At 41.0% G+C, this 25,454-nt stretch overlaps 1 protein-coding gene across 1 annotated transcript; it reads left to right on the top strand.

The window, feature by feature from the left end:
* The first annotated feature begins 832 nt into the window (after positions 1–832).
* LOC115102473 (adipolin-like) lies at positions 833–24,793 on the top strand. The gene is given in 9 exon segments (XM_029622462.2): positions 833–2,090; positions 13,290–13,394; positions 13,798–13,855; positions 13,858–13,908; positions 14,236–14,426; positions 15,468–15,576; positions 15,810–15,903; positions 21,683–21,761; positions 23,443–24,793. Coding segments are annotated over 9 exon segments (960 nt in total). The 5' UTR covers positions 833–1,916; the 3' UTR covers positions 23,542–24,793.
* Positions 24,794–25,454: the final 661 nt, after the last annotated feature.

The following is a 25,454-nucleotide window of genomic DNA, read 5'->3' on the forward strand; positions in this document are numbered from 1 at the left end:
TTTGTAAACAATGTAAATGTAAACAAACACTGTAGGCCTATAACCTCAAAACATGGTTAGAACGATCATTTTGAGATCATGGATGGTCAGTCCTTGCACCCATACCCCTGCCTACAAATTTGAGAGTGGTTCAATTTCTCCAGGCACATCCATCAGCTTTTTACCAAAACTGAGGTAGGGTTTCCGATTTGTTATTATTTCAGGATTCTAGCTTTACTGCATGTACAGCAGGTATGTGTGGATCCCATGCATGAGAGGAATTTGTTTGAAATGTTAAAAATTCTGCTCTTGGCATAAAAAGATACATTTCTTTTGTAAACATTTAACATCGCTCTCAAGAGAATCATTCCTTATTTGAACTGGTCTCCACATACATTTTTTGACAAAGGGATCAGCATCAAGAGATTTACTATAAACCATGTCTTACTCTTTTTATACTGTGTTTGTTTATGTAACAATCAAATGTAAGTGAGGAACAATACATTCCAGAACATTCCAGAACATTCCAGACATCCCCCCCCCACCACCACCAACATGGGACAGTCAGATTTGGCAATTGGTCAAACAACAGATTACACAAGGTACGTATATAAATTCCTAAATATGATTTGGATCCAAACACAGAGCTACACACACACACACCACACACACACTGTAGTTTGTCTGCCAAAGAACCTCCTCAGTTTTCCAAAAAGGAGTCAAGCATTTCATCTATGAGATAAAACAGAGACTGAACAAGCCAACGGGGTTGCCAATTCACTGATGAGAAAAATAGAGGCAGCTAGGGGAAGGAAGAAGAGAGAGAGAGAGGGAGGGAGAGTGACGATAAAACTCCACTGTGAGCACTCCTGTAAGCTCAGTCACAGAGAGCAACAGAGAAGGAGAGAGAGAGAGTGAGAGTGTGTAACGAGGCAAGCAAGCAACAGGGACTTACCACACACACTGACACACACAGGCAGACAGACAGGGCTCTCTGAGGTGAAATTGCACATGTTTTTGTCACCCCAGAGCAGACGGACTGGGTTGATGAATGAGCAGTAGTGAGTTATGTACAGCTGGGTGTCCTGGACAGCAGAGACTGTGTTGCTAATAACCCTCAAAGTGTTTTTAACACCACTTTGAGGTTTTCTCTCTGGATCTGCTGCTGCGGGGGACCAATTTTATACCCTTTAAGGAGAAAAGAAGAAGGAAACTCTCAAAGGCTAAGAAAATTGGACCATCTCCAACTCCCGTGGACTTTTTTTCATTCTCTGTCTACTCCTGAGGGAAGCACGTGTGAGGAGGACTGAGGGATTGAATGCCAAGCGGTATTCTCTGAAGAAAATCCCAACTATTATGGGACTTCCACTTTACCCAACTATCGAAATGCTATGAGGAAGATCCATTGCTCAGTGTGAGAGAAAGAGCAAGAAAGAGGGTGATAAAGAACTCTACCATCCACTTCTACCCAAGGGTTCCCTCCCTCCCCCAGCTTCAAACACCCCTCCTCTCTGCCTCTCTCTCCTTTGCCCCCTGCATCCCCCTCCTCCCCCCACAGAGCAGAAAGCGTGAAAAATCTCACTAATGGGTTTATTTGCTGTCAGATCTGTGCCGATCTGTCATTCCCCGGGACCACATTTCATAGTTGAGTAAGCCGCCTGGCTTTCTGGCTAGAGTTAGCTGTGCTCCAGCTCCAGCAACACACTGCTGTCTGGCTCAAAGATCATCAGGAAGAGAGCAGCAGCAGGCAGCCAAACCAGGAGTCAGTGTTGTTGTAGTCCTCCAGTTTGAGGTCCAATCATCTTGGTTGGGGTCCTTGCATGTTTGTAACCGGGCAACAACATTATTATTCCCAATCGTTGGACAGTTTGGACAGACCACTGGGTCAGTTGATCGAAGTTTCAGGGATCTTTGGGTTGATTTAGTGTTTGTTGAAGATGTGGTGTGGGCCGCTGGCCGTGCTGGCTGTGGTGTTCTGGACCCAGTTTGTCCTGCTGGAAGGGGTGGATGCCAAGAAGGAGAGGAAGAGGACACAGGAGACCCCCCCACAGCACACAGAGGCATACAACACTACCCTCTCCAACAGCGAAGAGGTCGGCGGGAGCACCAAGGTAATGTTTGATTTGAAACAGACTAAAAATGTGGTTTTGAAGTCACCGGCACCAGCCTCTTTGCTCTGTCGATCTGCTAGTGTATTTCAAACTTTATGGCCCGAAATGTGTATATTTGGTCTGATCGTAGGAGTGCTGAACATCAGAAGAATGTTTATGATTAGTACGTGGAATATGTCATGATTTTGATAACCTTATCTTATGAATATCAAAGTACAAACCTCATAGAAAATAACATTGCGGTAGTGCTACCTACATTCAAACAACCTGCTAAATGATCTGATCGCATTCTCTTAACCTTGGAGTCTATTCTGAGATGTATACTTGAGCTGATAATTAACTTGTTCAATTAGGGATTGCAATGACTGGCTATGGGCAGGTAACATGCTCTGACAGATTTATCTGGACTTGATTCAGGCTTTATGAATGTATAATTCATGTCAAAGTGTTTTATAGAGACAATGAGTGTAGTGGTGTAGTGGCAATAGACCGCATAGAACAGGTTTGCCCTACTGGGTCAAGCCTGAGAAAGTGAGTTGTGTCTGAAATGTGTGCAAACCTAAATGGATGACTTCCTGAAGAATGTGTGGAATGTGGGATGATCAATGCACCAATTAGTCCTCACTATGGGGGGCTAACACCGATTTCCCAGCCTATCAGATTTAAGGATTATATATTGACAAATCGGGGCTCAAGAGGGTTTGAATCAACGTGAATTAGGGATAAGAAGATGTGACAGTTTAGTCTAAATTCTCTAAATGTGTAGCCAAAGTATAGTATTTATTTAAATATAAAATATGGACAGTAATTGGCATACAGATAGAAACTTGTATTTTTACACCAAAAGTACAATATGAAAAAGGTGTAGTAAAAGTTGTTTTCTGTTGAAAATACACCATGTGGTAGTCGGGTAAACACAAAATGCTCCGTTGCCACTGATTCATACATCTACTTTTCATTTATGTTTCCCTGTCCAAAAACAGCATTTGACCTTTCACATTCTTATTTATTGGTTTATTGCTGGTATTACATATTTCCAGGAGTTTCCAATGAGGTATTTGTTTTGCCTTGAGCCCACCCATTGTGTTGGCATTCTCAAACAACCCTCACTGCCCCATCCGCTCAATACCAGCCCTTCCTCCCAGTCCAAGCTCTACCAGGTTGTCTCTCTGCCCTGTTGGTTGGTTGGTTAGCCTATGACTTTTATTTGCCATAGATAGAATGGGGATTTGTTTCTGTATTCTCAAGAAGAAGAACACATTAGTTAGCCCTAGCCTGTCTCATTGTGATCTGGCTGTGTTTATTTGACTTGGTTTGCCCTGTAAAAGCAGAAGGCTCTGAAGGATGACCTTGTGTCAACCCCCAGGTTGCTGAAGACTGAGGATTTCTGCACCCCACTGGGATATATCTGTTCAGTTCTCTCTCCCATCTATCCAACCCGAGCCCAGGGTGTCTCTGTCTCCATAGCCCCCCTCCGCCCCCCTCCATCTCTCCCCCCATGGTCCAGCAACAGGCCACAGGCAGACTGCCATGATGTAGTTCCTGGGAAAGTTAGGTGGGCAGATATTTAAAGAGCTTTGGCAGTACTGTTCCCAGCCCATTGATGCTGTCATTCACAGGGCCAGTCTGACTCCGCTGTGTCTGGGACATCCGATAGGGGCGGTGCGGCCCAGAAAAACTGGGGCAGCGTGCCGTGTAAGCCCCTCACAAAGCCCCATAGAAAGGGTCCTGAAAGAGGACACCTCGACAAGGATTAGCCCCCTGTGCCCCCCTCACTTACATTCTTTTCATCTTGTCTCCCACAATCTGAGGGTAATGACATAATCACTCCTAAGACCCTGTGTTATGGCAGATAGTGTCTCGGCCAAATACTGTCACCTCTAGTTGAGGACCCTGGGGTTTAGACTTTACACCTAAGGTTAAAGAGTGTAGATGTTGAAGGTTAGACAATGCAACAAAACTCATTTAGGCTACATAAGACTCATTAAGGCTACAGAAATTGAGCACTTCTTATTGTAACGTGGTTTTAGGGATATTTCTCTAATTCTGTACGTAAATCTGTGAAATTCCATTTAGTATGATAAATGACGTTAAATTAGGTTACATAATGAATGCAATATTGGTCGTAGGATCATTGGTCGTATAGTATCATACATCTTACCTGGTCGTACAATAGCATATTAATTGAATCATGTGACTTATCATACATCCTGGAGGACGTATAGTATTGCACATCTTTATCTGATACCAGGTTGCTTGTTGCGCTGTAACAACAAAGGAGAATTACTGGGAGAATTTACGTTGGCGGTTAGGGGAACTAAGAACAAAGATTAGGAGAACTAAAATGACAAATGTTTGGAGAACTAAAACAACAAAGGTTAGGTGAATTTACTTTTAGAATAAGGGTTAACTGAAGAGTTAGCTAAAATGTTCCGTTTTCTCCGACACGACTCAAACATTCAACCTTTGGATTGCTCGAGTGTGCCTTTGGATTGCTAGAGTGTTGCGGATTATGCCCACCCATCTCTCCGACCAACCTCCCTACATTAGTTTCTGTCTTAAGTAACTAGACCATTAGTAGGTATCATATGTCTTGGGGATGCTCAGAAATACATCAAGTATATTTCGTATTGGCTCTGAGGCCAGGCTGCTTGTTATGCATTTTGTATGGACAATGTCACAGAAAAATGGAATGCTGTATCATCCAAAGGTCAATAAAAAAGTATCCAGTAAAAAACGAATGTCTACCATGCCAACTGCAAGCAGTGCTTGGTAGCTTTATTTCATGATGGAATCTTAGTTTGTTCAAGTTTTATCACTTAATCCTCACACCTTTGCATTCACTCAGTCAAGGGAAATATAGCATTCTTTCTAACAAAGATATCTACGTATATTTCAGGATGTGGTGTATCCCTGGACATAATCCAAATTCATTACAGTTTTTGAAAACATAGCTTGTCCAAGAGAAGGGGTCTCTTGGCACAACTTCCCCCGGGTATGGGGTAAGTTGAGCTGTGGGACAGGGTAAGTTAAGCCGCCTACACATTTCTGTACTGAATGAAATATTACCACTACCATTTTAAAACCATGCCTATCTTTATTTCCCAAACACAATTCACCACAATCACTTTTTTTCTTCATATTTTGAATCATTTTACACAGGCTTTACACCTTAACACAGACTTTGTACTTTTTAAACACTTTTAACACAGGGTCTGTTGTTACCTCATATCCCAGCGATAATGCCTTGCATTACAACTGCGAAGAAAACACTTACATCTGCTCAACCATTGGCTCAAAATAATCCATGACCATTGGCTCAACTAATTCCAAGGCAAACATTTATACCATATTAGCATACACAGCTTCAAGGATGCCATTTCATGCTAGGTTTAGGACCTTATGTCGAATGTATAGAAGAGTCTTAAAACTATCTACTTTGGTTTGATGAAACCTCTAACACAATACATGCATTTGACTTGGTGAAAATCAGTTTTTTTTGGATATAACTTGCTAACCACTTTTTCCATGTGGTTTCTTCCTTCACAGACTTTATGAAATTCTGACCTCTTCCTAAATATTTGGTCAAATTATTCATTTTGTGTATGTTTGGCTCAATTAACCCCTTTGGCTCAACTTGCTCCACTCTCCCCTACCTGTAATGTTTTGGAGAAAACAACCTCCTTATTAAAGTGATGTTGGCAGGAGAACACCGGCTTGTATCTTCAAACAAGCCAAACAGTTTATACATTTGCATGTTTTTCTTTTTGCTCATGCAGTGGAAAGTCTTCTTGTGATGGCATTCATTTCGTATCTGGCCCAACCCCAGTGAGCGCTGTTGGCAGGATGCAGCAGACCACATTCCATCAGAGATTTTCCATTTGAAATTGATCACAATTGAGGTGTGGAGTGGTGCACTTTGTGAAATTTGGTGAGATGATACAAAGCAGTAACCTTTTGTTCCAAGCAGTAATTCTTTTGCACCAAAATCAACATTATGTCTGCTAAAATCGCTGACAGCACTACACGTATTTTCTTCTCCCATTCTTTCTGGGCATGTCTCAAAGTAATAACATAGATAGGTAATGGTTCACAGTCCATTCTATCATGATTTCACTGACTAGCACCGTAAATACACTGTGAGGGCAGAACTGCGTGAACAATATATACATTTGTATGTCACTTCTTTCCAAAGTGCAGTGAAATCTGTCCGTGTTGAGCAGCAAAGGGCTCGGTCAGTGAAGGCAGTATTTGAGGCAGTCAAATCAAACATCACACCTAGCGTGTTGAGTAATGGCTAATCAGTGCCCTGGGGGAGGGCTTGAGTTTCCCCTCTCTCATCCCAACACCATGATTAATGAAGGGGTGTGTGGCACCGTTTGAATTGCCCCATACACAGGGGACCGGACCCGTCACCCACAGGAAACACTAGGCCCACTGACACAATGGGTGCACACACACACACACACACAGAGTTAGGTAAGTAGTAAAAAGTTACAAACAAACACCTCATCTCTCACACTGGTAAAGGAAGTATAGCCCACTAAGCTTGCCCATCACCATATCCAACCACAAGATTGGAAACAGTGAGAATAAGGGTCCCATAGTGAGAGTATGACTTTTATAACATGTTGTAATGACCATTGTTTAATTACACATTGTACGATCAATTTATGCACTCATTGAAATCCTGACAGACAACGATAATAACAATAAGCAGCCCTTTGTCATTAAATCTAAAATCTACAAGTAAAATAAACTGTTAGGACGATAATTCCCCTGGAAATAAAACTTTAAAAAATATATATATATTAGGCAAAGAGGTCCTGTTTTATTTGGATGACCTCTTATTTTAATAACTTCTAATTGATGCCAGATTTATAGGAATCCCTTAATCTTGCCTGATACGTATCATGTGCTGATCATGTTCCTTTACCTCATATTCACATTGGACTGGAGTCTTGAAAACAAAGAATAATATGAGGGTGTCTATGCCTACTGCCGTGCAAATGATTGTTAAAATGTTGGCAATCCTTCAATCGTTTTCAGAGCCATTGTTGTTTTGTAGCAAGAGTTATGTATTTCTTTTTTTCCTGTGATATTTACATCAGACCTACATTTGACTGGTGTTGAAGCCAGGGAGAATTTGGCATCTATTCAAATTTGCCTTTCAGATACTATAAATTACATTTTTATTTATCTCTTATATTTTGTGCTTTTCTACTTTACAACATGTTTTTAATACCTCATAAAGTAAGTGAGCACAGTACTTACACAATAAAAGTGCTTAAACCTAACAGAACGGAGGACTCTGCACTTATGTGGTAGAGCGGAACCACAAATGGAGGCTATGGAGCACATAAGAGTAGAAAAGATCTCATGAGTAACTACAGTATCTACCTGGTGCATTCCGCAGTGAATAAAACCATGGAGCATAACTCAGACCCGGGATCAAATACTATTTGAAATATTTGAAAATACTTTGAGTGTTTGCTTTACCCTGTCTGGAGTGCCTGGTGGGCATGATTTGTATGCTTGGGAATCCTCTATTAGTTCCATTGCAAGTTCAATCGAGCACAAAACGTTTTTCAGAACTTTGTGCTCTACAAATTAAGTATATCAAATAGTATTTGAACCTAGGTCTGGAAAAAGGGTTCAGTTTTCAGTTTGATATGGAAGTGGAGCCAGAGTCATTTTTAATGGATCCTCTTACCTACCACAGATACAGGGGGAAATAGCCCCCATTTGAGCAATTTGAAGACTATAATTTGAACACAAAGCAGGTGTGTCAGCAATCAGACTCTCTTCAGATTTTTTTGGACTTAAGCACAGTTATTATTCCCTAGGAGGTTTCATGAATACATTTGATTGCTTTAGTAGCTCTTACATGTCTTCACTGGAAAGGAATGCACATTCAATGTTTGCATAAATATCTACGGCATGTTGACATTGCAGCAGTTGTTTTGTGGAAAGAAAAGAAAGATGATATGACGGCTATGCCATAGGAATATGTGTACGTGCAGCATACCCACAAATACTGTGACTTGAAACGGGCTCGATCCTTTACAGTCGTATCATTTGATAGCACTCTAGAGATGAAAATGGTGTCTACGTTTCACGTGGTTAATATGCAAAGGCCGCCACTTTTCTCATATCCTCAACAACTTTTATGTGACATCTCTACAAAGTTAAAGTGCAGCGCTGCGTGCAGGGTGCACCAGTTGCACGGGTTGCACGTCTAACCATATTTAGTGTTGTGGTGGTAAATCCTCTTGTCTATGAGGTGCATCGGGGGAGAACTGCGGTGGATTGGATGCTCATTAGGGGGGAACGGGTGGATGCGTGACGGTGGGGAAGCATGTGGGTTCCCCCTAGCCCAGCCCTGTAGCCTGGGGATCCCTGCCTCCCAGGATGCGATAGGCCCTCCCTTAGTTGGCCTCCTAAACGCATGCATGGATGACTGCAAAAGGACTATAACGATATAAAAACAAGGGATTTAGGGACGCCTCTACATCATCCTGTCCCACGTCAAACTAAATATGTACCTGTTCACAAAACATACATTAGACATAATCTTACAAGCTTATTTGTTGGTGTGGCTGGTGCACCCTGCTCTCACATTTACATTTGGTTGGTACAAACAGTAGGATAAAAACACGAGTCCATTCCAAACATTTTATTTTAAGAGCTTTGTCACGGACTAGTCAGTTAACATTACAAGATATTGTTTGCACGGTGTAGGTATTTTTTTTTCTGTACTAGTTGGTGCATTTTAAGCAGTAAATTATGGATACTTAGTAACAAGTTAATAAGGACATTTAAATTAGAACAAGCTAAGAGTTATGTGCTATACCGTTATGTCTACAGAGGCGGCGGCGATGCTTCTTTCTCATTCTTAAGGATTCAGAAACTACCTGCTATGTGGAGTGCTGTTCTGGTTGAGGATCTATTGCAGCCAAAGAGACAAGTTTTAACAGTTATGTCTGTGGCTGAATTCCAAATGACACCCTATTCCCTACATAGTGTACTACTTTTAATCAGGATCCAAGGCCATATGACACCCTATTCCCTACATAGTGTACTACTTTTGACCAGCTCTGGTCATTTGGAACGTACAAAGTGTTTTTGATGGCATGCTGCCCCAGGGACATATTTCCCTCCCTTTCATTGCTTCAAATAAAAATTCTACCTAATTTCACCAAGCTACATCACAAACACACAAATCAAATCAATTGTTGTTTGTCACATACATGTGTTTAGCAGATGTTATTGCGGGTGTAGCGAAATGCTTGTGTTTCTAGCTCTGACAATGCAGTAATAATCTAACAGTTCACAACAATACACACAATACACACAACCTAAAAGTAAAAGAATGGAATTAGGGAATATATAAATATTAGGATGAGCAATGTTGGAGTGGCATAGACTAAATACAGTAGAATAGAATATAGTATATACATATGAGATGAGTAAAGCAAAAATATGTCAACATTATTAAAGTGACTAGTGTTCCATTATTAAAGTGACTAGTGTTCCATTATTAAAGTGACTAGTGTTCCATTATTAAAGTGACTAGTGTTCCATTATTAAAGTGACTAGTGTTCCATTATTAAAGTGACTAGTGTTCCATTATTAAAGTGACTAGTGTTCCATTATTAAAGTGGCCAGTGACTTAAAGTCTATGTATATAGGGCAGCATATACATAGACTTGAAATGACTGGCCACTTTAATAATAGAACACTAGTCCCTTTAATAATGGAACACTAGTCACTTTAATAATGGAACACTAGTCACTTTAATAATGGAACACTAGTCACTTTAATAAAGGGATTATTCATCACAACTGTTTCCTGAATGATCATGGATATAATGAAGCAATAATTAAATTGGGGAATCGCATACATTGTAGGTAGGCTATTACATATTTGCAACCTTACATGCAATGTTCAACAACATAGTGTTGCAAAAGTGTCACGATATTGTACATCATGCATACAAACTGGGATGTTCATCATATATAGTGGTCACATATTTGTAAGTAAAGTTCATTGCACTATAAGGATCGGGGCATGTAGCAATATACACCATCCCTTCGGTATGAATAAAGCCCCCACCGATGAGCCAGACAAACAGTGTTTGATGTTCTTAGGAATACCTTTTTAGTTTAACACCTTAAGAATGTCTGACACATTTTCCAAATCACCACTGGAGTGGTGTGCTCTCACAGCTGTTGAAAGACACCGCCATTGGATGGCACTTGTACAACAGCCGGGATCAAAGGGAAGTTCAGATTGATACCTGTATCTATCCTGTTCACTTTGTTCATGTGCTGTACGCGCTGATATGAAGGTATGTGAGTGAGAACATTGTTTAATTTGCGCCACAACTCAATAGGAACTGCATTGAACACAGTAACTGACAGCTTTTCTATTTCGTCATGCGGTGGGATTTTAATTTCTCTGTGTATGGACTCTGTCCTTCATCTGGGGAATATTGAAGATAGTTTGACTGAGGTGCATTGAATCATAATTTCTTGCCAGCTGTGGGAAGCGCCACCATCTATCACTATTGGATGTCATGGTAGCAAAAATATTATGCTGAGTGACGTACAGCGCGACCAATGAAAGCGAGGAATGTGTGTCCATACTAGAAAGACAAAAGACTTGAACAGATCTAAAAATCCTCATGACTTAATGTCTGATGGATGCACTCCTGACACCAAATAGCAATTCTCATAATATGTTGTGTTACTACACGCGGTATAAAAGTGTCAAAAAAAGTGATTTGCTCCATTTTGCAGTTCGAATAACAGTTATAATTACCTTGGTTACAGGCCAACTTCCTAAAATATCGAAAATCCTTTAGGGCACGGTTTTACGCGTTTAATTACACATGCGCGTGCTAACAATACAAGACGATAACAAGCAGAAAGAGAGGCCTCCTGTCCTGGCAGTGCTATTATTATGCGGGGAATAGCTACGGCAGCATATATAATTATAAGTTGCATGTGTGGGCTGACTTGAGGTGGTCTAAAAACATCTGACATACAGTACGATGATCTATGTATGACATCAATGTGAGAGGAGAGGTGCAGTTATTTTGAGACTTGCAGGATGAACCGCCAGGCGTAGCGTTAAGGTCCTTGTTTTGCGTTTCACCCGCTGTCAATGTTCAGTGTGCATCACTTAAATCAAACAGAGTTGTCAGAGAGGGTCCTCAGCGATTATTGTCGGTGTTTAAATCAAACGTGGGGTTTAGGAATAGAGGTTGCAGGCAGCTCTTTCAGATTCTTTCGGCGTCTCAAACGCAAATAATTTTTCCTATGAGCTTTTAAGGTCGGTATGAAAGTGAGAGGTATAATTAGAGATAATTCCTATGCAGCATGAGCTGTAGAAAGGAGAAAAAAAGGTTCAGTATAACCAATTAAATGGCCCGGGCAGTGTTGCAGTGTTATGGAAAAGATGTGGTGGATTATGCAGTAACAGTATCTTTGGCTTGACAAAATCGGTCTGCCATTTATCTGTCTCCAGGCTTCGAAAACACAACAAAAACCCACAGACGTCTAACAAGCACAAGGCACTGGGTTACTTAACTTGTTTATTTTGTCTGCCGTCACAAGAAAAGAGAGACGAGAGAAGACGGAGAGAAAAACAAACCCAAAATATAAAACCTTTTTTTTATTCCAGTATATTGAAGACAAACAAGGGGTTACTTTGTTGCTTTTGAACAGAACAAGAGGTGAGTCTCTTTCTGTCAAGAAAAGGGGGCATGTTAGTTTTGTAGATAAGTGATCCGTGTCCTCCTGCCAAACCTAAATAAATACAATTTCAGACAGCTCACCTCCATGGCTTGTCTTAATCTCCTCTTTTATCTCCACCACAGTCACTTGATGTTTGGGGAGGAGGAAGAAGGCCTTTGCTTGGGGAGGATTCAAGGCATTTTGTGGTTATTGTAATTCACACAGCATCGCTTTTCACCCAAATGAAATAACGTCAGCCAGGGTGGGTTAGGGTTAGAATTATTTGGTGGCAGAGGCCTTTCATTTTTGATAAATGAGATATGCGAGGGTGTTTTTCTTCAACATCACCACACATCCAGAATCCCTGCATGCCAATCAAAGGTCTACAATCATCACCACTAGCATGAGGGAGTTTCCGCTTAGAAATCATGTACATCCATGCACTTCTTCAACAGCCTCTGTTGACTTTTTATAGTATGCCTCCATATCTATTATTGTGTTCATCAGGGTCGTTTCGGTCATTTCCTTCCTGTTATAGCTTACATTTTCTATTGTGCCCCAAAAAAAAAATATATGTTTCATTGCTGGTATGTTTGCAGCTAGGTATAGGTGAAAGTTTTGTTGGATGTTTAGAAATCTTGTCGTAGGCTAATTGGTCACTAAAATATCCTATGGATAGAGTCATTTTCAGGGAGTCCTGAATGCACGGTATGCTCATGGAAATATTTGTGTTGAAAAAAATCACTTCAGAAGTCTTGTTTATTTTCCTCTGGCCCTATTAGGCAATTAAGAATTGACGTGGCACCTGAGTGAGTTATCTGGAGAGAAAAAACAAGCAAAACAGGGAAAGTCTTGGAAAGAAAAAGTGACTGAACATAATTGGCAAAGTGAAAGATACGACACAAAAAGCCTTCTTCCCTCTCTCTGGAATGGCAGTAGATCGGCAAGGAGACATGGAGAGAGAGAAAGAAAGAAAGAAAGAGAGTTCACTTAACAGTGTGACCTGCCTTGATGTCTGGCACCATTTAATAGTATCTTAAGGCAAGATTTTCCAATGGAGGGTAAAGCAGAAATGATGACTCATTGGATTCAGTTACATAGTTACAATACTTTGCATTGTGTGCCGGTGGGCAAAATGATTCCAGACTGAAATATCTGATGAATCTTGCAATTAGCACTGTTCTCCTTAAAGAGCCGTTTTGATTGAGGAATAAGAACAGTCTGGGACTAGCGTGATTGTAAGTACATTCTGGCAAAACCCTTAAATCACACTTTATTTCACTGGGCACTTGTTTAATGCTCACCATCAATCAGCCAGGTTTTGTAGGTACACCTGCCTCTCCTTGTGGCATCATTGATTCATAGTAGGCCTGTCTTCGTTGCAAAATCAGACCTCTGAAGTGGTTTGATGTTGAATGAAAAATGTCTCATGGGTTTCTCTGTCTCGTGTATCCTATAGAATCCTGACAACCAGAGAGTGGATCCCCTGGGATCATGGATGGACTTTGTGAAACGACCTGTAGGCAACTTCCCTGGGAAGTGCCGCAAACGCAAAAGGCCACTGGTAAATATCACAATGGCTTCAGTAGTGGTTCAAAGAAGCTAGCTCATCAAGCACTGGTTCGTTCATTACATTGGTCACGAAGCATCTAGTACGATACATAAGTAGAATATTGGTTGTTTGAATATTGAAACAAGTTTCTGTTTCAAATCGTGTTCACAGCAGTGGAGGCTGCTGAGTGGAGGCCGGCTCATAATAATGGCTGGAATGGAGTCAATGGAATGGTATCAATCACATGGAAACCACATGTTTGATGTGTTTGATACCATTCCATTGACTCCCTTCCAGCCATTATTATGAGCCTTCCTCCCCTCAGCAGCCTCCACTGCTGTACAGCAGATTATCTTCTTATTCATATGATCCTATATTATTATGTAATGTGTTATTATTTCCTGGTCTCTGTCAGCCCGGGCCACCAGGTCCTCCTGGCCCCCCAGGCCCCCAGGGACCACCTGGATCCCCCGGGCAGAGGTCACCCAGGAAGTCCTCCTCCAGGAGTTCAAAAAGATGATAAAAGGTGACATCATATAAAGTCCAAAAATGGCATATAAAGACACAACATGTGATAAAGTCTGATCTGGTCCTTCGCTGTGTATAAGAGGACTCATTGATTTCAAGACATTGGTGACGGCATTGTTACTACTGATGGATCATTGTCTCAGTGAAGGCGGACGTATTTCATTAGTACCTGACCATCTACGGTAGATATTGGGTCAGCAAGCTCACTACTCTATTGGTGTACTGTAGTGCCAGAGAACGTTTTTCCTAAAGTTTAAAGTCGAGTCCATATTCTTGTCATCTTTCTAGTTGAGATGATCTCATATTCCTTCTGTGTTTTAATCAGAAGCTACAGAGAGGAGAACTGCTGCAGTGGACAGGCAGACCAGTACCAGTCCTAGTCAGATACCCACGGCCCACATCGCCCTGGAAGGAATGACCTCTTACAGGCGGATAGAGGAAGCCTTCCACTGTAAACTCAAAGGACCTGTGGTTATTGACAAGAAGACACTGATGGAGTTACAGAACTTTCAGACGGTACGTTTTGGAGGAACAATCGACACGTTTGTAAAGGATGTAGACGTTTGTGAAGTATTTGGTCACCCCCCCCCTTGAACATATTTTGGATCCTCTTGTCTTACTCTTAATCATTCAGTACACAACATCAAGCCCATATTAATATTCACAATCAGGTTTCTATCTTTCTATTTTCTTTCTGTTAGCCATGTTTGAATATTGGGTTTGATGATTGAACCAGCAATGATGTATAAGAATGATGCCAGGAATCCTTAAGGATCACCACATCCCTACAGTCTGACAAAGCAGTACAAGGAGCCAGCTCAGACTGGCTCCTTGGTCAAAAATGCAACGCTCCACATCACTTTCTGGTCTCGGCATACAAAAGGCACTCTGTCTGTGACTTGGAATATGGTGTGGAGAGGACAAATTTATACACTGTTTAAATTAGCATGCTGTAGTGGAAGAACTATGCCCAGGGACATTCTGAGGAGGGAGGTTAAAGGGGCAATCAGCAGTTGCCACATCCATTTTTGGATTTATAAATTAATGATATCTGACCATTAATTCTTGAAGAATATATCTTATACAGTTCTCATGAGCTTAGTTTAACTGTCGTGCCCCATCAGAACCCAAAATATAAGCTTGTTTTACTCCAATGTTTGTTAACAAAGTAAATGTAAACAAACACTGTATAGCCTCAAAACATGGTTAAAACTATAACTTTGATACCATGGATGGTCAGTCCTTGTATCCATAGCTCTGTCTATGAATTTGAGAGTGGTTACATTTCTCCAGCCCTGCCCTCAGCATTTTACCAAAACAGTGGCAGGGATGGGCTTTGTTATTGTTTCAACTGCTGATTGGTCCTTTAAGAGTAGACATATACCAAGTTTATGAAATGTCAGTTGGAAAAGTTTGGATTTGATTTCTCCGGTGTTCACTTTGGCAGACGTATAGAAAGCAATTGAGCCCAAATTCGAGATAGAAAATACCAAGTTTTACATCTGTCACTCATTGTATAACTCCATTCCACATGTCACATTGTATTTGTCCTTCCAGCCTCTTGCTAAAGGTGCCTTCCTCAGAGGGACAGGAATGGACCAGTCCACAGGGAGATTCACGGCTCCCGTCACAGGGATCTACCAGTTCTCTGCTAATGTTCATATCGGTAGGGAATGCCTCTCTACAATAAGGAAATATAATTAACAGGGAATCATCTTGGGAAATATATTGATTTGGAAGTTGGAATTCAATATCGAGACCATGAATGAGGCCCCATTTCTACAGATATTTTGCTAAAATATGATATATTTTCAGAGGACTCTGTGGCCTTTTATTCAGAGAGGTGTTTCTGAGCTGGATCATGTCTGACCTCAGTTGAACTCTGTTTTCTCCCTGAAGACCACAATGAGGTGAAGAGGAGTAAGAGTCAGCTGAGAGCCAGGGACAATGTGCGAGTGCTGGTCTGCATCGAATCCCTGTGTCATCGATATACGTGAGTGCCATCAGTCTCAGTCAGTAACACTTCACTGTAGGTGTCCTTTGGAATGAATTCATAAAGGCTTTATCACAGCTATATAGCACAATGTAACATTTGTCATAAGCCGTAAGTCGTAAGTAGCTTTAAATAGTTATGAGTAACGGCATAAGATGTAATTCAACTTGTTTTGATGGGTGTTACAGATAACTGTTCACCCTGTTGTCATATGCTCTAATGTCAACTGTTAATAGCAACTGCTATTAAACAGTCCACATGACACCTTATGCATTATGTTGTTACATGCTACCCAAGAGTCTACATACCATGTGTCAGAGCAGGGTGTTATGTCATTTACCAACCTCTTGTGTCACATTATTACATTTCCTGGAATGAATGATGTCATGACCATGTCATATGACATTAATTTGAAGTGTTATAAAACAGTTATGAGTGTGCTTATACCACAGGATGAGTTGAAACTATCACAAAACTTTACAATTCAAAGGATCTCCAACAAACATGGGCAAATGGGAGCACATATGTACTTAAGATTTTCTTTGTGTGGACAACGAGACAATGAACAGCTCCGAGTTGAACCAATTAGACCATGTCTAGATGTAAAAAGGACACATTATAATGCCATCAACTTGCAAAAAAAACAACAACCCACAAACATTTTTAAACAAAATGGAATCAAATAGAATTTTACAACAAAATCAAGGTTGCTGGGGCACAACAGGATTTGTGACCGTAAACCATCTGAATAAAAATGACCCAGTTAGGTTGAGTTAAATAAGATTTGTTAAGATGAAAAGGTAATTGTGCAAGTAAAATAGGATGTAAATGTGTAACGTGACAAAGAGTATGTTTTTTAAATTTTATTCCACCTGTAGCTAGTGAAGTTAGCTGGCTAGTGCTAGCAGATAGCTAACGTTAGCTAGATAGCTAAAGCCGTCCGTCAGCTGCGAACCGTGGCTATTGAACCTTGCCTTTCAGTGGGGGAAATTTCTTTGTACCAAATTAAATCATCAAGAAAATCACAGAGACAGAACCCACACTAACATTACCAGTAACAACAACCACAGTGCTTACATTAACTTATGTTAACCCACCTAACGCCATCAATATAACACTATTACCAAAAGTGACAACAGTTCAGAACATAAAGTAACCAGTGATCTAAAGTTTAAATGAAACAACGTTTCACACACACAGTGCATTATTTTCAGAGATATACGACAGCGTGTTCCAGTTCTCGCCAATATCCAGCAACTTCGCACAGCCATTGAAGAGGAGTGAGAAAAGGTTCCACAGGCCACAAATCAACAGCTTGATCAACTCTATGTGAAGGTGTGTTGCGCTGCATGAGGAAAATAGTGGTCACATCAAACACTGACTGGTTTTCTGATCCACGCCTCTATCTTTTTTTCTAATATACCTGTGACCAACAGATGTATATCTGTATTCCCAGTCATGTGAAATCCATAGATTAGGGCCTAACACATTTATTTGAATTGACTGATTTCCTTATATGAACTGCAACTCAGTAAAAATCTTTGAAATTGTTGCGCTTTATATTTTTTTATACCAGGACATGGTCCATTTTTTACAGCTCAGACCAGTGTATTGTCTCATTTTATTTTTACCTTTATTTAACTAGGCAAGTCAGTTAAGAACAAATTCTTATTTTCAATGACGGCCTAGGAACAGTGGGTTAACTGCCTGTTCAGGGGCAGAACGACAGATTTGTACCTTGTCAGCCCTGGGATTTGAACTTGCAACCTTCCGGTTACTAGTCCAACGCTCTAACCACTAAGCTACCCTGCCGCTCATTGTCAAACACTTCAAATGAATGTCACTTTATGTCACTTATGGTGTCTTTGCACATTATATTAAGGGCAGATGACATGTTATGACATCGATCATTCCGTGAAATGTAATAATGGTACACAGAGGTTGGTAAATGACATAACACCCTGTTATAACACATGGTATTTAGACTCCTATGTAGCATGCAATAACATATGACATAAGTTGTCATGCAGATGGTGTAAAAGCAATTGTTATTAACAGTTGACAGAGTATATGACAACAGGATGAACAGTCATCTCTGACACCCATTAAAAATAGTTTAATTACGGCTTATGCCGTTACTCATAACTATTTAGAACTACTTATGGAAGCTTATGACAAATGGTATGTGCTATATAGCTGTTGTAAAGGCTTTATGAATGCATTCATAAGGACACCTACAGTGAAGTGTTACCGTCTCAGTCTATTGATCATCTATCAACAAATCAGTATGATAAAGTCTTTTAAATTGGATTTATTTCACCTTTATTTAACCAGGTAAGCTAGTTGAGAACAAGTTCTCATTTACAACTGCGACCTGGCCAAGATAAAGCAAAGCAGTGCGACACAAACAACAACACAGCAACAAATGGAATAAACAAGCGTACAGTCAATAACACAATAAAAAATAAAGTCTATATACAGTGTGTGCAAATGGCGTGAGGAGGTAGGCAATAAATAGGCCATAGTAGGGAAGTAATTACAATTTAGCAGATTAACACTGGAGTGATAAATTAGCAGATGATCATGTGCATGTAGAGATACTGGTGTGCAAAAGAGCAGAAAAGTAAATAAAAACAATATGGGGATGAGGTAGGTAGATTGGGTGGGCTATATACAGATGGACTATGTACAGCTGCAGCGATCAGTTAGCTGCTCAAATAGCTGATGTTTAAAGTTAGAGAGGGAAATATAAGTCTCCAGATTCAGCTATTTTTGCAATTCGTTCCAGTCACTAGCAGCAGAGAACTGGAAGGAAAGGCGGCCAAAGAAGGTGTTGGCTTTGGGGATGACCAGTGAGATATACCTGCTGGAGCGTGTGCTACGGGTGGGTGTTGTTATCGTGACCAGTGAGCTGAGATAAGGCGGAGCTTTACCTAGCATAGACTTATAGATGACCTGGAGCCAGTGGGTCTGGTGACGAATATGTAGCGAGGGCCAGCCGACTAGAGCATACAGGTCGCAGTGGTGGGTGGTATAAGGTGATTTGGTAACAAAAAGATGGCACTGTGATAGACTGCATCCAGTTTGCTGAGTATAGTATTGGAAGCTATTTTGTAGATGACATCGCCGAAGTCGAGGATCGGTAGGTTAGTCAGTTTTACTAGGGTAAGTTTGGCGGCGTGAGTGAAGGAGAGTTTACAGTCTAGCCAGACAACTAGGTATTTGTAGTTGTCCACATATTCTAGGTCAGAACTGTCCAGGGTAGTGATGCTAGTTGGGTGGGAGGGTGCGGGCAGCGAACGGTTGAAAACGATGCATTTGGTTTTACTAGCGTTTAAGAGCAGTTGGAGGCCACGGAAGGAGTGTTGTATGGCATTGAAGCTTGTTGGGCCAGATGTATACAGAATGGTGTCGTCTGCGTAGAGGTGGATCAGGGAATCACCCACAGCAAAAGCGACATCATTGATATATACAGAGAAAAGAGTTGGCCCGAGAATTGAACCCTGCGGTACCCCCATAGAGACTGCCAGAGGTCCGGACAACAGGCCCTCTGATTTGACACACTGAACTCTGTCTGCGAAGTAGTTGGTGAACCAGGCGAGGCAGACATTTGAGAAACCAAGGCTATTGAGTTTGCCGATAAGAATACGGTGATTGACAGAGTCGAGAGCCTTGGCCAGGTCGATGAAGATGGCTGCACAGTACTGTCTTTTGTCGATGGCAGTTATGATATCGTTTAGTACCTTGAGCCCGTGGCTGAGGTGTACCCGTGACCAGCTCGGAAAACCGATTGCACAGCAGAGAAGGTACGGTGGGATTCAAAATGGTCAGTGATCTGTTTATTAACTTGGCTTTCGAAGACTTTAGAGAAGCAGTGTAGGATGGATATAGGTCTGTAACAGTTTAGGTCTAGGGTGTCACCCCCTTTGAAGAGGGTGATGACCGCGGCAGCTTTCCAATCTTTAGGGATCTCGGACGATAGGAAAGAGAGTTTGAACAGACTGGTAATAGGGGTTGCAACAATGGCGGCGGATAGTTTTAGAAAGAGAGGGTCCAGATTGTCTGGCCCAGCTGATTTGTACGGGTCCAGGTTTAGCAGCTCTTTCAGAACATCTGCTATCTGGATTTGGGTGAAGGAAAGCTGAGGAGGCTCGGGCAAGTAGCTGCGGGGGGGGGGGAGGGGCTGTTGGCCAGGGAGTTTTTGAAAGGGGGATGCATATTTAAGATGGTGAGGAAATTACTTTTAAAGAACGACCAGGCATTCTCAACTGACGGGATGAGGTCAATATCCTTCCAGGATAATCGGGCCAGGTCGATTAGAAAGGCCTGCTCGCAGAAGTGTTTTTAGGGAGCGTTCGACAGTGATGAGGGGTGGTCGTTTGACCGCGGACCCATACCGGATACAGGCAATGAGGCAGTGATCGCTGAGATCCTGGTTGAAAATGCCTTCAATATCTAGTCATCCCACTCCAAACGTTTTCAACATATGACCATATGGTTCTGATTTGTTCTGGCTTTTGCAACATACTTGGAGTGTAGTAAAAACAAAACAACACCAAAACTATTTTTGCTTTACCCCCAAAAGAGTTAGCTAATCCATTCTATTGTCTGCCAGGGCAGCCTTTCTTGTCATGTTCTTGAGGCTCTATATTGACAGCAGTCATTGAATCCATGCGTGATAATCAGAGTTTAATGCCAGTTTTATGAGCTGTTAAACAAGTTGTTTGTTATGCGTTTTGTGGAACAAGTTAGGCATTTCCTGTGTAAAAGTGAAGCACAGCTTTAATAAATGAAATGTCCTCTCACTTCTTCCCCTGGTCCCTTTCGCCTCCAAAATCATTCTAGACTCACCTTTGACACCTGAGAAACCTTGCTGCTGCTTCCAACACCACAGGCCAGGGTCGTTTATCATCATAGCAAAACATTTTGCAATGAAGAAAAGGAACATTTCATATTGGAAAGGTTCAGGTAGTCCCTCCCTGTTTCAGTCCTATTTTTTAAAAATTGGTTGCCGATTGAATATGACCCTGAATAGAGAAATGCCCTTTTTGGGATGTGTGAAGGATGAATTTTACACACTCATTTGTAAATACCAGAATATTACACACCCATTTTCGGTGATATGAGAACTGTTGTTCACATACTTTGGCCTTTTTTTGTTTATATAAAGTAAGCAAAATCTGAAATGTTGAAACGAACAGTACCCAAGATTTCCTCCATATATACAGGCCAACAACCTTGCTTCACAACCTGGTATTATGAAAGAAATGTATAAATAATATTGTTATCCGAAAAAGTGGGCTCATTCTTTTTTGCCTTTCCACCCCTATGCCTCCAGCCTGTCTCGCTCTCCCACACATGAAAATGCAGAGAATGTGCTATGAGGCTCATTGCGATGGCAGTTAAAGTGAAGACAAACATGATTGATTCACCATAAAAATGTTGCGTTTTCCACGAAACAGGAGCCAGTGGTCTCAGCAAGAGTTGTAACGACTAGACTCCACGCCTACTCTATTACATATTACTCTCTGCGCTGCAGGCTTCATTAAAGACTCACTGTAATGATTATGATGATTCAAGACTCAAAATGAAGCAATGGCATGTTTATTTAATGTGTACAAAAACATATTTTGCATGAAGTATCATGCAATTAGATGATTTAGTTTCGGAACCTGTTAGGTGTGTATAGATTAAATGAAGTTATTTAGAACAAATATAAAGTTCAGGAAAAAAAGATGATGATTAATTGTCAATCATTTTTTTTTCTTCGTCATTGCAGGTCATTAGAGATGATTGTTGGATTGGAAAGTAACAGCAAGATCTTCACAGTGAATGTGCAAGGGTTACTAGAGCTACAGGTAGGCTTATATTTATCAAACCACGCTCACCATTTAGATTCTCCAGTAGAGTTGAGCTGAATATAAAGCCTTTAAGAAGGGTTGAGAAGTATAATTACTATTGTACAGTCATGGCCAAAAGTTTTGAGAATGACACAAATATTAATTTCCTCAAAGTTTACTGCTTCAGTGTCTTTAGATATTTTTGTCAGATGTTACTATGGAATACTGAAGTATATTTACAAGCATTTCATAAGTGTCAAAAGCTTTTATTGACAATTACATGAAGTTGATGCCAAGAGTCAATATTTGCAGTGTTGACCCTTCTTTTTCAAGACCTCTGCACTCCGTCCTGGCATGCTGTCAATTAACTTCTGGACCACATTCTGACTGATGGCAGTCCATTCTTGCAGAATCAATGCTTGGAGTTTGTCAGAATCTGTGGGTTTTTGTTTATCTACCCGTCTCTTGAGGATTGACCACAAGTTTTCAATGGGATTAAGGTCTGGGGAGTTTCCTGGCCATGGACCCAAAATATCGATGTTTTGTTCCCCGAGCTCGTCACCAAACTGTTCCTGGATGGTTGGGAGAAGTTGCTATCAGAGGATGTGTTGGTACCATTCTTTATTCATGGCTGTGTTCTTAGGCAAAATTGTGAGTGAGCCCACTCCTTTGGCTGAGAAGCAACCCCACACATGAATGGTCTCAGGATGCTTTACTGTTGGCATGACATAGGACTGATGGTAGCGCTCACATTTTCTTCTCCGGACAAGCTTTTTTCTGGATGCCCCAAACAACCGGAAAGAGGATTCATCAGAGAAAATGACTTTACCCCAGTCTCCAGCAGTCCAATCCCTGTACTTTTTGCAGAATATCAGTCTGTCCTTGATGTTTTTCCTGGAGAGAAGTGGCTTCTTTGCTGCCCTTCTTGTCACCAGGCCATCCTCCAAAAGTCTTTGCCTTACTGTGCGTGCAGATGCACTCACACCTGCCTGCTGGCATTCCTGAGCAAGCTTTGTACTGAAGGTGCCCTGATCCCGCAGCTGAATCAACTTTAGGAGATGGTCCTGGCACTTGCTGGACTTTCTTGGGCTCCCTGAAGCCTTCTTCACAACAATTGAACCGCTCTCCTTGAAGTTCTGATGATCCGATAAATGGTTGATTTAGGTGAAATCTTACTGGCAGCAATATCCTTGCCTGTGAAGCCCTTTTTGTGCAAAGCAACGATGACGACACGTGTTTCCTTGCAGGCAACCATGGTTGACAGAGGAAGAACAATGATTCCAAGCACCACCTCCTTTTGAAGCTTCCAGTCTGTTATTCGAACTCAATCAGCATGACAGAGTGATCTCCAGCCTTGTCCTCGTCAACACTCACACCTGTGTTAACAAGAGAATCACTGACATGATGTCAGCTGGTCCTTTTGTGGCAGGGCTGAAATGCAGTGGAAATGTTTTTTTTGTGATTCAGTTAATTTGCATGGCAAAGAGGGACTTTGCAATTCATCTGATCACTCTTCATAAAATTCTGGAGTGTATGCAAATTGCTATAATACAAACTGAGGCAGCAGACTTTGTGAAAATTAATATTTGTGTAATTCTCAAACCTTTTGTCCACGACTGTATAATGAGTTGTATTATCACTATAACAAAACAAATAGTAATCATATTCTTGCATTTAAAATGTTATTGTATCTCCTCAGGTTGGACAGTACACCTCAATATTTGTGGACAATGGAGCTGGGGCATCCATCATAATACAGAATGGCTCTGACTTCATGGGCATGTTGCTGGGTGTATAGCCTTACGTCCTGGCCTTGGAGCTGGGGGTATACCTTACCCCTTCCCATTGGACACCAGGGCCCTAATTGGACTACTAACAGACGCTACTGGCCTATCACCATCCATGGAGGAGAAAGGACCGTTTTGAAAGCTTTAGGACTGTGTCTCTCCATAGACACCATGAAAGCAAGCACTCCCTTGGGCCAAGAAAGACATTAAGTACATTCCAACAGACAAATCCTAATAGACAAGACTTCAAATCACTCAATGAAATGTTTTTATTTGAAAGGTTTTCATGTCAATCTATTCATTTGTATGGCAGTAAGTAAGTACAGTACATAGACCTGTGAGTGTGTATATACACTGGATGATGCAAAGATGCTCAGATGCATTGTACGAGATGCATGAGAGTAACATTAGTTCCGGTTTTGGGGGTTTCGTCACTGGTTATTTGGACTTATCAGGATTGGGCGAAGGCGGTGCTTAAACTGTTTCGCCTCGAGTGCTTCGTGCGTGTGCCCACATGGATCAGAGGGGGGGGGGGGGGGGGGCTTTGGCTGAGAGTTTCCTTTTGTGAGGGTGGAGACTTCATTTTTGCTGTAACTCTCAATTTCTAACACGTATGAACACAAAAGTTAATCACGCAGCTGACCAAATTTACACAACATTTTACTTCTGGGTTAACAGATTAGTTTCTGTCTGGAACTATTTTGTGGGATTCAAATCCAAACTAACCAATTTGGTTAGAGTGTTTAAATTAAATGTGAGTGTGTTGGCCATTCTGTTTTAATATCGATGTATTTAATATACAGTGTTTCCAAGTTATGCTTATGCCAAATTATATAACTGCCATGGTCAAGCAGAAAAGATGTTAAATATTGTTTTATAAAATGCCAGTTGTTTCAGCAAAAGAGACTGATCATGTTATCTATTCAATTAGAAAATACTCACATATAATATTTGTGTTGTGTATATCTATACGTTTTTTTCCCGCCATGCAGTTGATAAACTTTTCTGTAAATTATTATAATATTTAATTAATACACATGGTTAAGAATTGAATTTGGACGTACATGGAGTTTATGTTCAAATGTAACCACAAATGGATATTCATATCTTTTCTCACCCTAGGGATTCATTTACAGGTTATATAAAGTTTCAAGACTAGCACAGATAGGAGTACCATTATGTCTTATACTGATTTACTTTTTAATAACTAATACAGTATGATATATTGTAATGAGATCAAAATTAAACTATGGTCAAATATTATGTCATTTCTGTCTTTACTAAATACACGTTAGTGCTGAAACAAGCTTGACATCTACACTGAGTGTAAAGATCTTCCAGATATTGAGTTGCATCCCATTTTGCCCCCAGAACCACCTCAATTCGCCAGGAGGATGGACTCTACAATGTGCCTAAAGCGTTCCACAGGGATGGGGGGGAAGCATGTTGACTCCAATGCTCTCTACAGTTGTGTCAAGTTGGCTGGATGTCCTTTGGGTGGTGGACCATTCTAGATACACACGGGAAACTGTTGAGAGTGAAAAAAACCCAGCGGTGTAACAGTTCCTGACACACTCAAACCAGTTCACCTGGCACCTACTACCGTACCCCGTTCAAAGGCACTTAAATCTTTTGTCTTGCCCATTCACCATCTGAATGGCACACATACACATTCCATGTCTCAGTTGTCTCTAGGCTTCAAAATCCTTCTTTAACCCGTCTCCTCCCCTTCATCGACACTGATTGAAGTGAATTTAACAAGTGAGATCAATAAAGGATCATATATTCACCTGGTCAGTCTATGTCATGGAAAGAGCAGGTGTTCCTAAAGGTTTGTACACTCAGTGTATATTGGAGAAGACTAAAAGTATCAATAATCAATGCATTTTACAGAGAGGATTGCGAGCCTTTTTACCGCCTCGAC

This window comes from Oncorhynchus nerka, linkage group LG20 (genome assembly GCF_034236695.1).
Source record: "Oncorhynchus nerka isolate Pitt River linkage group LG20, Oner_Uvic_2.0, whole genome shotgun sequence".
Classification (NCBI taxonomy): Eukaryota; Metazoa; Chordata; class Actinopteri; order Salmoniformes; family Salmonidae; genus Oncorhynchus; species Oncorhynchus nerka.